We start from the raw sequence: 14355 nt of genomic DNA on the forward strand, positions 1-14355 counted from the left end.
TTTGAATGAATAATAAATGGTCTGAGATTACGGATGAGTCTCTAAAAGGCTTTACAAATTCAGCTTTGAGCAGCCTGCTATAAGTCTTTTCTTTTAGCTGCTGTATAATGTCGCTTTTCCTCAACATGTTCCAGCAAAGGCAGTGTTGCTGCTCTTGCTGATCAGGTGAGGGTGTGTTCTGGGTGTGTTTTTGGTAGAGTGACACACGAACACATAGGAAAGGAATTTTTATCACCAGAATTTTACAAGGTCGTAAGATTTTATATTTTGGCATTTTGACAACAGTGATGGCAACGTACAGCAACTGGTTGAACAGAGAAGGATGACGTAATACTAGCGTCTCAGCTGGAACTGATCCGAGGATGGCGCAATTACATGTTAACCCTCACAATTGTGCCCTAAACTGGGCCTTTTTAATCATCAATTAAAATCTCAGTATGCTTTCAGCTAACTAGGTTGTAGCACGTGTCTTCCAACCATTTCTAAAGTCAAAGGTTTTTATACCTGTTCCAAATGGCCACATGGGAAAAGGCCAAAAAGACTGCCGTAATAAAGAGGGGCGAGATTAGGGGTGTGCATCTTCACTGGTCTCACGATTCTGTTCGATTACGATTATCAGGTCAACGATTCGATTCCCGGAGGCATCACCTCAAGGAATTTCTAGGTACCTCCATTATGATTATGAGGGCAACAATGCGATTGTAAAAAGAAATTGGATAGATGAAGATGTATTTTTCTCACTGTTTGACTATTTGGTACTTGTAAAGCAAAGTATTTGTAACAATCCAAAGTAGTAGATAGTAATGAAATGCAGCTATTTAATGTTACTTAAAATAAATGTAGCTAACATTGCATAGCATTATTACAGCATTATAACTGACCTCTGCTGCTATTTTCATTTATGAGGCATCTGTTGTTAGTATAGTTGGACACGTGTTGAACTGCGCACTACAATGCTCCAGCCAAACCACGTTCACTCCACCTTAATATATCTCTTCCTCGTATATAGTGTAGTTACATGTTTGTGGCTTGTCCTGTAAGTTGATTATTGTGATATATGTGAGCACCGTGGGCCTTGAGAAAGAGCATTTCGTTTATTTGTGTACTCTAAGTGGATGAATGACAACAAACAAACTTTACAGCAGCCAAATAACATAAAGCTCAGCTTCCAGACCGCAGTCTAAAGAGATGTTTTCTAGCGCTAACTGCCTAGCGCTAGCAGAAGTCACTCAATCAATAGCTGCCTGTCTGTGCTAAACAAATAGGAACCACATGTCTCCGTTGTGTGCACCGCACAAACGGTCCGGAGCTGCATTTCACACCGACAATCCTCCATGCTAATACATGTCATGCAGGAGTTGGCCAGGCGTGCAGAGCTGAGAAGGTTGGCAGGGTTTTAAACTTCTTCCCACAACTATTTCTTTCACTTGTTGTATGTACATCCAAGAGCAACACTGTGAATGACTCTCTCCCTGTCTCTGTTCCCGCCAGCTTTTCACCCCACCTTCCAGTGTGGCGGGGTTTGACGACATGCAGTACAAACTAGTTCTTTTCAAGCATACCTCTTTTCAAGCATACATTCTTAAGCCTGATTTATACTTCTGCATTGAATCTACGACACACCATACGCCGTAGCCTGACGTGTACCTTCCCAAAAATGTAACGATGCCTCGCGGTGGCTCAGACCGCAGCAACTGCCATTGTTCGACTGGGTAGCTCCGTATTTCCTTCAAGCCCACAGGAAGTGCTTCGTGCTTTGAAGTAAATTTTACTAGCGGGCAAACCAGCGGCTGGAACAGTATTTCAATATTTTTGAGCATAACATAAAGAAATCATTTCACTATCAGAATGTGATAACATAACATTTGTAAAATCTTCAAGAGCCACACAATTATCATTTTACCCCCATTCAAGGTAGCAGAGGGCTAAACCTGGAAGTTAGCCTGCGAAAGTCAACACAGTGGATGTTATTTGATGTTGAAGTTGCAGATCAACGCAGACACCAACGCACAAGTATAAATGCGTGACTACGCACGTAGCTCACACCGTAGACTCAGCGCAGAAGTATAAATCAGGCTTTGGATGATCTAATAAGCATTTAATATGATGCATACTGAGGCCTTTAACCTTGTAGATTATGTACATTTGCTCTGGGCCACAATCCATTGTACCTGTTGTTGTTAATAAAAGGACCATGAAGGCTGCTGTTTTTAGAACTGATTTTGATCAGAGGTTTTGTTCGTTGTTATCAGTGGAAGCAGGTCTCTGAAGTGTGTGTATTTCGGCAGGGTAAGTGGTGTAACCTTGTGATGTCAACTTGAAACGTGAGAGTGCTGTAAATTCTTGAGAAGAGGTTTTGAGTACAAGTGCTTTCTCAGATGCAGGGAGCAGTGCTGAATGGCGATCTCACTGTTCTGTTTTCCTGTCAGGAAAGGCTTAGCCGATGAATGACATCCCGCACTGCTGTTCTCCTTTCTCACTCTTCAGCCATCTATCTATCTACACTCTACCTCAAATGTTCTTCCTATCTCATCATCCCCTTGCACTCTCTTTGGAGTGCTGTTGTATCTCTGCTCTCACATACACAAAGAAAACAAGTATAGCATTCATGGAGCCCTGAGAATGGGATCTCTGATCTACCGTCGCCGCTCGTATAAACACCTCTAGTAAACTGCTCTCATAGTCTAAGAACCTGGCAATTACATGGCCAGGTGTATCACATTTCTCTGTCCACCCCTCAGGCAACATCTGAGGACAGAGGGAGTTGATATTGTTTTCCTATATAGGCCAGGGTTATCGGTTCGTGCGCCGACGTGCCTCTGCGAGCACTGTGTGGTTTTGAGACAGTATGTCCTCTGTACCAGCCTCATTAAAAGAGGCCTGGTTCAGTAGGCAGCAAACACACACTCAATCAGCCTCCCACCCACCTCCTTCTTTGTCCTCGCTCCGGTCCTGTCTCCATTAACTCATCCCTTCACCTTTCATTACCCATCTTACTGCTCCATTAGCTGTTGGCTCTTCAGTGGCAGCGATGACCCTGATAAACAAACGACTGTATTTTCTATTATGGGAGACCGTTCTTGTCGGTTAAATGGACTTTTGACCAGTTAAAAACATTTTAGCTTGGCTTAGCAATACAAATGGACTATTCATATATATTTACCAAACTTCACTACGCTCAGAGGTCAAGTGTAAAGCGAGAGCAGCTGTTGGTGTCTCTTAAGCTAGTCTGTTATGTAACTTAGAACCAATTGATCCCTCCTCATTCATTAATTAATTTTCTTTTCCTCTTGCTCCCAGGTGCAGCAGAAGCAGAATGGTGAAGAGGAGGGGAGGGACTCAGAAACACTGGTCCGTGACAATGACAGTCAATATGGGACCTGGGAGACAGGACTGCGCACTGATGACAGGTAAACACACATTACACAGTCTCTACTATGAGACGTACCAGAGATGTTGTTATTTACATGTACACAATAACCCAAACTATCAGAATTATCCACTGCATTGCAGAAGGACAAACACACCTACGGTAAGTAGGTTGAAGATTCTCAGACATCCAGGTCATAGTTATCCAAGATGAGTTAAAATCAAGGGTGTATGGAGCCTGTTGAAGATACTTAAAGATGTTTCACCTCTGATCCAAGAGGCTTATTCATTTCTGAAGGAAAGAGAGAGGAGAAACATATTTGAGTGTCTTCAACAAAGTCCTGTTGCCCTAGATTTGAACCCACCTTCGATTTGGCAAGTAGGTTGTTAAGTTGAAACATGTCATCCATGTTAACAACAAATGAGAATAAGTGGTTTTAGAATAACTTGGTTAAACTGGGTTTAATTGAAACATGGCTATAGGCTTTAGCAACAAGCGTTTTGTCAATGTATCTGTGTCTGTACAGTTAAGCTGGGATGTAGAACATTAATTTAATTTATCAGAGGTTCTGCAGCTGAGACTTTAAAGATGAAGCACAGATTCATATTCAGAAAAACATTAACAACTTTTAAACTCAGACAAATAATTATTTATAACTAGGGCTGGGCTCGTTAACGTGTTATCACGTTAATTATTAAACGCCGACAATTATTTTATGTCACGTTAACGCAGTTTTTATTATTATTATTATTATTTTGAAAGTTCGTTGCTCACTGGCTCTGAATACACATCCAGTCAAACCATGGTACACAGGAGGGGTGGGATGCTGATCAGCCACCCAAACAAGCAGCTGAGGGAGACTTCGGCAGACTACGCTGGATGCAGCGCGTGGGAGAAGTAGATAAACAAAAAGAAGACAAGTGATCAAATGCCACAGCAAAGTGGGTAGCTACACCCTGCACGCTGATTAGTATTGGGGAAGATGCCGGTCTTAGGAGCGTTCTTAAAATCACGTCGTCGTCGCTTGGCCCCGCGGGGTTGCTCTTTGCTCCGGTGATCAGGCAGGGAGGCAAGCGCTCCACGAGTAAACAGCAGGCGCTCTATGGAGAGTAATCATGGCAACGGCTTCTGCTACACAGCTGTAGCCTATTTAGTTAAAGTTAAAATTATAGGCTAACGTTACATAACTTTACCTGATAGGCCTAGTTTTGCGGGGATGCTGTGCCATGCGAATCCCCTTCCTTTTGATGTCCTGATAACTATTTAGTAAACAGTGATAGATTCTGGAAACTCACAAACTCTCTTCCATTGATTTGTGCTGCGTGTCGCGTCCAAAAGTTCTAGACAACTCTACTTCGGGCGGGTGCATGAGGCGACCACTTCACCTCACTCTAACAGGGACACTTTGCTACTGAAGAGAGACTGTTTCTGCTGATACCTGTTCAGAAAAAAACCTGTTGCTCAGAAGGTTATGATGATGATATGATCGTGGCTCTGCAATCTGATGGTAGCTTGTTTTAACAAGCTAGATAAAAGGTAATGCTCTGAAAGTGTTAAATAGCTTTGGTTTTATATTTGATTTGATTACATTAATGTTTAAGTTGAGATTTACAAGAAAATTTTATTGCTACTATGTAAAGGGAATACTGCTGGTAAAAAGCACCTTATTTGTGTTTGCAAACCATGTGTTATTGCACTTTTGTGTATATTGCAGTACATATACATTTATTCATTTACCAAAGGGACTAATTGCTATACATGTCAGAGGTCGCACACCTCTGGAGCAACTAGGGGTTAAGTGTCTTGCTCAGGGACACAATGCTGGATGTCTCACAGTGGGAATCGAGGCAGGCATCTTATCTATGCGCCATCACCATCCCATTTAAATTAAAAGTGCACAATACACTACTTCAGAATTCATTATTCAATTTTTTGCATTACTATGCAATTAATTACTTAATTTTAATTGTTGCCCAGCATTATTTGTAACATCAGTAACAGTGTGCAGAAATTCTGTACCGTGGACGTAATGATGTGGTGTTATGCTGTGTGATATGTAATGTGCCACTATCTGAGTTAATGTCTGAACTGTGCACTTTGTTTTTTGTTGTTTTCTTTCTTTAATAATTAAAAAATCTAAAGATCAATTAATCCTGCTAAGCCATAGTTGTAGCAGGATGAATTGTTTGTTGGTTTCAGTATCTTTGGGTAATTGTTGATTATAATATAAATATCTCCATCACTACCACAGTAACACAGATAGTGTCAGTACATTGTGCAGCATTCTGTCACTGACCTCCTGTGGTCAGAATATAATATCACAGCATTAACCAACATAAGAATGGGCAATAATTCAGTAGAAATCTGTAACATAAAAAGGGAAATTGGAGTTTATTACATATATATTTTTTTTATTAATCACGTTTATCCCTGTCATGGTGATCATCTTGCAGACTGTTTATTTATTTATTTTTTTAGGTGCGTCACCTAAATCATAGCTTCCCACAGTCTTGACAGGAACAAAAGGAAAGATGTGACTCAGGCTCAATTTTGATTACAGCTGTGGTTACAGAAACCACACAGTTGTTTTTTCAGAAGTGTTTCCTAACTCCCCCCCCTCTTCTTTTATTTATTTTTTTACCTACTTCAGCCTCACACCTGCCACTCCCAGTTCAGAAAGCAATCTCAGCCCCTCACCAAGGAAGCCCACTCCCCCACACACGCCAGGTGACCACGGCTCACAGTTTGACACTGACACTCCGGACAGCCTCCTTCCCTCGTCCTCATCTGAGAGCCGGTCACTCCCTTTCCCTGATGTAAGTGTTAAACACATTACCACACGTGTCTAATGCGGTTGTTTTTGTTTGTATTTTTTTTTTTTTTTTAAACTGATCAATCATCAGGTATGTTTTAGCAACAAACGTGCGTCGTGACTGCTTTGACACTTGTGCCCTCGACCAGGCCCCGACCGCCCTGTTAGACACCAGCGCTCTTCGCTCCAGAGCCCAGCTGGGGAAGAAACGAGCACCGCGGACACGGCCCTCCAAGGCCGCCCGTCAGAGTGCGGCGCTGGCAGAGGCAGAGGGAGAGGGAGGCGCCACCGAGGACTGGCTTTACCGAGACTCCACAGGTGAGCACTTGACACCAAAAAGACCTGCTAAAATCTTGATATGGTTCTTTTATTTTGTATTTAATTCACTTCTACTTTTTATCATGACACTTCTGTTAATACTGTAAAATACTGTACATATCCACACTCCTTTTATATTTAGATTGTATATTTCATTATATTTTCTGCTGTTATTTCTGTTCCTTAATATCTTGACATGCTGTTGCGTTGTTGTTTTTTTTTTTTTTTAGATATTTAAGTTATTCCCACCCACAAAGGATATGTGTAACACGGCAGTATACTCGAAAGAAAACATGACACATTTAAGGAAAACTTGAATAAAATCCACACACACATAAATCAGTTTTGGTTTCTATTAAGAAAACCGTCAATAAATCAGTCAGCACTAAACAAATATACTGACTTCTCTTGGGATTGTTATACTTTGTGCAGCTCAGCTCTTTTCACAACAAGGAAGAAAAAACGTGCAGCAAGAGCTCACTCCAGCACCAAAACGTTGATCAAAGTAACTCAGTTCAACCCAAAATTATTCCACTCAAACACCTCTAAGTCTCTAGAAGACGTAGTAATTACGGTGCGGGGGAACACATGTGAATAAAGCATTAGTCTATTAATTAAAAGATTACGCGGGCCACCGAACTTCCTACCACACAGCTCCGATCCCCCGCCGGTAAGATGCTTCCTTTGTTTTTCTCAAATAGGCAGATGACGTGAAGTCAGATTGTCACAATGCAAAGTGAGCAATTGTAACAAGAATATGTGGATCAATAAAGTATTTCTGATTCTGATATTACATCAGACAAGCTTCTTCTCCAGTAACTGAAGTATACTACACTAAACAGGTGTGCACTCAGAACTCAGATGCACTTTTAATCTAAATAACTGAAGGTCTAACTACAAGTCTACGGTCGCCAGTCGTTATGTGTGAACTACACAACGACTCATCAAAATAGCTCCCCGACACATTTCTGACACATCGCCGACGTCTGCCAGATATCTAGCATGCCAAATATCTGGAAGAGTCGGCCGACTCGACATCCAGCCAATGAGAGCAGGCAGCTACTTTTTCACCGCAAAACACTTCTTACTCGCCTTCAGCTCTCTCTGTAGCTCAGACAATCCCTGCTTACTGCGTGTGCTAATCCATAGTCATGACAATATTTTGCGTTCTCCCTATGACAGAGGCAAAGGTTGAGAGTAAGGACGATGACTCGGACTCCGAGGAGCGGGCCAGAGGAGCTGACGCCGGCCCTGTTGTCGCCTCCCAGCCACAGAGGGTCGCTCTTTTCCCTGGGATGGACCCTTCAGCTTTAAAGGTGAGCCTCACTTTTATCGCATTTATCAGATATATTCACAAAATGTGTATGTTCACTAGTCCTGTTACTGCTTACAGTAGTATATTGAGTATTTAAAATTTTTTATTCTCTGGTAATGGATTGTATACATTTAGTTTTTACTTTGAGGTTTCCTAAATGTGTCCCACTCGTGTCGTCAGGCCCATCTGAAGAAGAGGGGCGACTCTGACAATCAAATCGACGGACCCTCTCCTTCCCAGCTTTCTCGCTCTCCTAAGTCCCCCTTCCTTCCCATGGCAGCGCGTTTACTGCCCCCGCCTGGTGGGAAAGAAAATGGGTAAGCAGGGAAGAAGTCACAGAGAACTTGTCGGCTCATCGTTTAGCTGTTTGTCTCCACGTTATCTTTCGGCTTGGTAATGCTGTCGCTCTCTGTATTTGTGCAGCGAGGAGGACTCTCCCCAGTGGTTGAAAGAGCTGAAGTCCAAGAAGCGCTTGAGCCAGTATGAAAATGAGAGCTAAGTAAATAATGAGGTGAGATAGTTTTTGAAAGTTTTCTTTGTCTTTCACTATTTTTATTTTATTTATTTTTAACCGGCTCATAATCATCTGTTGTCTCTCATCCTCCCTTTAAGGTTGCCTTAACAGATGAATCTATATGAAACAGAAGCCTTAACGTTCGACCCAGAGAGTAGAAGAGTTGAATCTACAGCTGCTGATGTTTTGTTTTTTTTCTATTTGTTTTTGTTGTCTTCCCGCCTGGGTTGATAAATGTGCATGGTGCCTTGTTTTTTTTGTTTGTTTGTTTTTTTTATTGTTATGGAGAGTCTCTGTCTTATGGAAAAATGAGCTACGGTGGAGGGGGCGACATCAGGCTGCTCTACTTTATCCATGTCATGCTTGAACCTGTGGACACTCTTCTGTACCAGGAGTCACTTCACATGGACACTTTATTAGGGACCAGGAGGAGAGATGGGTGGGAAAGGGAGAAAAGGCAATTATTGGTTAACCTGTGAGTCCACGACGCGTCTTCACCCTGGTCGTGCTTCATCACATGCTGGAGGACAATCCAGCCAAGATGTATTTAGTTTCCTAACTCTGCTAATAAGTTGGCTGTGTCTGCGTGGGACGTATAGATGTGTGCTATCAGACAGTGGAGGTTATTGATGGGAGCCATACAAGCATTGCCATAGGATAACATTTCAGACGCTAATGATTTTCCTTCTTGAACGTAGAGAACAAATAACTGCTGACTTTTGATTGTCAGCGAGAGTGTATATCATGTTAGTAACTGTAATCAGGAGATGTTATATTTGTATTATATGATTGATTTAACAAAGACAGAGAGCTAGTTTTGAAAAACATTAAGGTGCATCACCACCATAGAGGCTCCAGAGCCTTTTACTTTGATACACTCCACAATTGTTGCTGCATACTGTTTGTCTTTTTTGTCTAAATATCACTGTGGGAGAGGGACGGGGGACTTTTGGCCAAGTGACTTAGCTTCTGTCAATCATGAACACTCCTTATCAGCACAACTATTATGAGAACGCTAATCAGTCTGTCTTCCTTCCTGTAATAGATTGAATGATTGTAGCTGCAGGTTCATTATAAGCCATACTTTCACCTTGCAGCCCTCACACACACACACTCCGCCATCATGTTTTCTCCAACAAATGTGCAATTTCCCACTATTTTGTCCCCATTGATGTGCATGCACAATCTTTGCTGTCAAACTAGGCGTTGCTCAGACTGACTGGCTCAGTGTCGGGGTGTTGGCTCACACTACTCCAGTGGAGGGATGGTTTGTTCACTACATTGTTTAAACAACACAACCGTCTGTAATGCCCGAGATATTTGCGCCGGCTTCACAAATGAACAGTAATCTTTCTCCTCATGATTGACATCCATCCACCCAATCACTCTGCTCTTCTAAAAAGCACTTTGTCACTTGATGCACTACAGCACTGACCTCTGCCCCGTCTTGTTGGCCATGTCTTGTCTCCTGTATTGTTGGAGCGCTCATGCAATGCAAAGTGAATGTGTTGATCGAGTCCCCGATTGTCCCTGGTTTCTGTGTACATGACGTTTTACGTTGTGATAAAATGTGAGGGTTTATTTTTTATGTCCTTCTTTGTCCATTTTTTTTTATTTGGAAGTAAAGATGTATATTGCACTGTGTTGTACTGGCCAGTGTCCTAAAGTGAATACATTCTTAATAAAATTTACTTGACTTGAGTTGCACGTGTCTGTGTAGTGTTTGTGATCATTAAGTGTAGTGTGCACTCTTTGAAAAGTCTTAAGCTTTGAGACTTTTAATGAAGTCACCTACTGGAAGTCTTATTTATATAAGCATAAAGCCTGTGAATAAAATCACTGATGAATTTGAAAAAATGAAGTTTTTTGACGCAACTGCTGCAATTTTGCTTCATAGTCAAACCTGTGAGTGCAAGTATTTGATCTTGTTGATTGCACTAACCCACATTTGAGAGAAAGGTGTGAGGAAGTTTGGTGTGGTTGAGGCTGGGTGTAGTTCCAGAGTGTGTGTGTGTTTGTGCTGAGCAGGGCTGTTTGCTGAATCCTCTTGGCTCTCAGTCCCTGTGCCCGCACACAGTGCTCGCTGGCAGCCAGGCGGACGGCGGGCAGGGCAGGGCAGCGTGTGCCAACACAGCTGCCTATTGAGAGGCAACGTTACGGACACAATGTGAGCGACAGACTTGCTGTATCAACAGCTCCCCCTTTTTCTGCTGTTGTGGCCAGAAATAAACCATAAATACCCCCCCTGTCCCTGCCCTCTAATGGCTCAACCCCACCAAACACCAAGTGGCACCGAAAAAAGAGGGACACTACCACTTCCTAGCAGGCATACCCAGGTAAAAACCTCACTCTGGACACACAGTGGGTATAAGTATTCCAATGCAATGGAGTCAGATGGTGCTGCATCAAGTGAAGACCCAGGTTTGGAGGATTTTGGTTTTATGCATTGTTATTGAACTAAATAAAGGACTGTTTACTTGAAGGGAAAAGGATATTTGTATCATATTCAGTTGATGAAAGGCAAACAGAATACTAGGCAAAGGGTTGCTACTTCACTTAAGGCCAAAATTAATACAATCCTCTTATTCAAGGGAGAGTTACACATTTTATATTTTTCCTACTGTGTGTTTGTGTGCTTGAACATGCACGCATGATGGATGTTGCTTTGTCTGTGTGTGTGCTGCTCCTGCCAAAAAGTGGAGGAGCAGTGGATCAGGAGGATGTCGGAGCAGCAGAGTGCCCCGGAGCAGCTGGCTGCTGGGAAGAGCCAGGGTGGGGCTGGAGCCTCATATAAGGTACTGGGAAAACCTTCTGTGCAGAGAGGAAAACGCTTGTTTTTTTAATCAGGGAAGGATTGATCACTGGCTCACATTTATGCAGGTGGTTCAGTACAACCACAAAGTCTAATTACTGGTCATTAGCTTATTATGTAGCCTGGTGAACAGACATCAGAATTTATAGTAAGTGGTCATGTCCTCTGTCTGTATTTTCACAATGTCTTCTTAGTGAACAATATGCACCACTTTATGAAGGCCTTAATCTAAACCTGACTCTTCTCTGTTATCCAGGTGGTGCTGTTTGAGTTTGAGAACTTCCAGGGCTGCAAGGCGGAGTTTTCTGGAGACTGTAAAGATGTGACAGAGAAGGGACTGGAGAAGGTTGGATCTGTGATAGTTGAGTCCGGACCGTAAGTAATGCTCATTTCACTTCTCTTAGGGATTGTTGAATTCATGTCTTGAAGATCATTTAGAAACCAAATGTAGTAAGAAAATAGTTTGCTAAATCATTTGGTCATGTTTTCCATCTGTGTTCGTACCTTTTTTCCTCTCAGCTGGGTGGGTTATGATCGCCACGGGTTCACAGGGGAGCAGTTTATTCTGGAGAAGGGCGAGTATCCACGCTGGGACACCTGGACCAACAGTCAGAACAGCTACTCCCTCTTGTCTCTAAGGCCACTCAAAGTGGTGGGTCACTAGTCTCAAATTAAACCTGACACCGCAGCCATAACTTACACCAGACACAAAAGGTGGCTGGCCACTTTCACAAATTGTATTCTGACCTCCTTGCACACTATATGTCATTGCTCACTATTGCACTATCAACATCTACTGGAGACATTTGAAGGACTTGGGAAGTATCCACGTGTCTGTTTCTTCTCTATAGGACAGTGCTGATCACAAGCTACACCTCTATGAGAACCCTGGATTTACTGGTAGAAAGATGGAGATTGTTGATGATGATGTGCCCAGTTTGTGGGGTCATGGTTTTCAGGATCGTGTAGCGAGTGTCAAGGCTCTTAACGGAACGTAAGATCCTCCCTACATCCCACTTTCATTGAGTCACTTTCTCTTGATTTTCTAATTTACCTACCCAACATAGCAAAATACTCGATTGTCTAACAGTATTTTGAGGATATTGTGAGACAAGCATCACAAGTTTGTCCGTTTTCCCTCCCTCCAGATGGGTCGGCTACATGTACCCAGGATACAGGGGGCGCCAGTTTATCTTCGAGCGAGGAGATTTCAAGCACTGGAACGACTGGGAGGCCCCTGCGCCTCAGATCCAGTCTGTCCGACGTGTGCGGGACATGCAGTGGCACAAGAGGGGCTGTTTCATTGTTCCTGACCCAGCTCCGGCCCCCGGGCCTGGGCCTGACCCTGACCCCGCCCCAGCACCTCCTGCCCCTCCCGCCACAGCTGGAGCCAGCTGAGCAGGATCCCGCAGGCTGCCGACAGTAGCCACCCAATGCCTAACCCCAACCACGGCAAACGCTGCTTGTGCCCAGTGAGGAGTGCCATGTATGTTTCAGTGGCGAATAAAAGTTATTTGACCTGGAGTTGGCCCTGTTTGTTGGTGATGTTATACTTGTATGTCAAGATGGAAATGGCTTTAACTGAGATACTAGAGATTTAGAGAAAGAAAAACACTATCAGAGATGTAGAACTGACATCAATGTGGATATATTGAAGCCTGCAATGGGCAAATCTCTTTCCTCAAGACAAACTGCAGATGTGTTTTGAACTGAATTTATTTCCAAGTCATGTGTGCCACTTTTATTGCTTGTGTTTCCCCATATTAGTCAGACAGCTCAAAACCTCATCTAGCATTAGGAGCACATGATTTGTTCGTTGAATATGTGGATTGGCATCTGCTTAACATCAGTGGAAGTGATGTCATACTGTATGTAAGCTTGCTATTAAAACAGAGTGCACTGCATTCCCTTTCATAGTCATCATTGTGCATTTGGTAGTTAGTGATCCCCGTGATAAATGGACACCAAGTAAACATTAGGAACTAATGGCAGGCTAATTATAGTATGCTCATGTAAATATATTTTAATTCAAATTATGTTTTGGTAAGTAAATTAAGTAATAGGTCTTCTGATAATAATGAGGCAAGATCTATGTTGCACAATCCAAATAAATTCCATCTGCAGATGTGATTACTTTTTACGATGACATAAAATTGCACACGCAGGCTATTATTTAGTACACGATGTAGGTCTAAGATTCGATCATTCCCCTCAAAATGTTACTAAGAAGAGCTCATTCATCCATGTTTCTCTTTAGTGAGGATATAATAGCTAATAGAGTGACACTGACCTGCATTTGAACATAAACATGAGTATAACTCCGTCTGTCTCCACCAGTCAGGAATGGATACTTGCAATAAAACATGCTGTTGGCCAGCTGTGATCCTGAAGTACCTCAGGTCTGTAGCTTACTAACATAAACAATCCTGAATCATGAGGAGGAAGCTCTCAGAAAGGCCTTCAGCTAGGGGGTCAGTTCAGGCCATTACTACTTATTGATTATGTTTATTTCTCATATATTCTAAGAGCATAAAGCCTTCTTGACATAAGCTCTAATGCCCAGGTCCTAATTCGAACGTAAACAAAAATCTTGCACTAAAATATGAAACTCAACTTCTTAAATACACACACAACCTTGTATATTCTTCATAAACAGTAGATGTAGGCTCACGCCTGTGTTTTGAATCATAAGCTGACAGATGGCATCGTCATGAATGGCACCGTTTTACTCGAGTCGCTCTCCTCCTGTAATGAGGAGTGAAATGTACAACCAAATCTGCAATCTCAAGAAAAATTATTAACTTGTGCTTTCCCTGTGTCTGTTGAACTGAAATTAAGTGTACTGAAGTGAAACAAACACAAGATAGTCCAACAAAACAGTCACCACCTGCTTGTGTGTGTTTCTCATAAATTCCACTGTGTGATTCATTTACAAGGTACAATGTAGGTTTAATTGTCACATTACAACAGGGTTGTAAAATGAAATGTTGGTTTCTATCTCCCTTCTGCTACATAGCAGTCAGGATATAGTATACAAAACAATCACAGAATGGTAAACAGAAGCAAACTTTAAACTATATTCCATGGAGCAGTGCTGAGGATGGATTTGAGTCTCATAGCTTTGGGTGGAAAAGCCTCTCTGTAGTCTGGTGGTGCGACTGCAGAAATTTCTACATCTTTTTCCAGATGGCAGCAGAGTAAACAGGCTGTGGCT

At 42.4% G+C, this 14355-nt stretch overlaps 2 protein-coding genes across 6 annotated transcripts in view; both read left to right on the forward strand.

Moving 5' to 3' along the window:
• Positions 1-10030, forward strand: part of si:ch73-138n13.1 (calponin homology domain-containing protein DDB_G0272472) — a 35446-nt gene extending 25416 nt beyond the window's left edge. For all 5 annotated transcript variants that reach the window (XM_038702779.1, XM_038702780.1, XM_038702777.1 and 2 more), the window contains 7 exons: positions 3301-3410; positions 6021-6186; positions 6332-6500; positions 7683-7816; positions 7996-8132; positions 8239-8326; positions 8428-10030. In XM_038702779.1, coding sequence (XP_038558707.1) covers positions 3301-3410; positions 6021-6186; positions 6332-6500; positions 7683-7816; positions 7996-8132; positions 8239-8314 — 792 coding nt within the window. In that variant the 3' untranslated portion in view covers positions 8315-8326; positions 8428-10030. The remainder of the gene's footprint in view (positions 1-3300; positions 3411-6020; positions 6187-6331; positions 6501-7682; positions 7817-7995; positions 8133-8238; positions 8327-8427) is intronic.
• Positions 10031-11049: 1019 nt separating this feature from the next.
• Positions 11050-13026, forward strand: LOC119892125 (beta-crystallin B3-like). The gene is made up of 5 exons (XM_038704232.1): positions 11050-11124; positions 11398-11516; positions 11661-11793; positions 11993-12135; positions 12290-13026. Exons 1-5 carry the CDS (start codon positions 11050-11052, stop codon positions 12537-12539), a joined length of 720 nt encoding a protein of 239 aa, XP_038560160.1. The 3' UTR covers positions 12540-13026.
• Positions 13027-14355: the final 1329 nt, after the last annotated feature.

Source organism: Micropterus salmoides, unplaced genomic scaffold (assembly GCF_014851395.1).
Source record: "Micropterus salmoides isolate LMB-PRFRI ecotype aquatic unplaced genomic scaffold, ASM1485139v1 Ms_hic_scaffold_7, whole genome shotgun sequence".
NCBI classification, from domain to species: domain Eukaryota; kingdom Metazoa; phylum Chordata; class Actinopteri; order Centrarchiformes; family Centrarchidae; genus Micropterus; species Micropterus salmoides.

What these genes read in the sequence shown, in the direction of transcription:
- LOC119892125 (XM_038704232.1), top strand. Translation starts at nt 11,050, where the DNA reads ATGTCGGAGCAGCAGAGTGCCCCGGAGCAGCTGGCTGCTGGGAAGAGC. An exon ending in GGGCTGGAGCCTCATATAAG is followed by an intron (nt 11,125 to 11,397) that starts GTACTGGGAAAA and finishes TCTGTTATCCAG; the next exon opens with GTGGTGCTGTTTGAGTTTGA. An exon ending in GTCAAGGCTCTTAACGGAAC is followed by an intron (nt 12,136 to 12,289) that starts GTAAGATCCTCC and finishes CCCTCCCTCCAG; the next exon opens with ATGGGTCGGCTACATGTACC.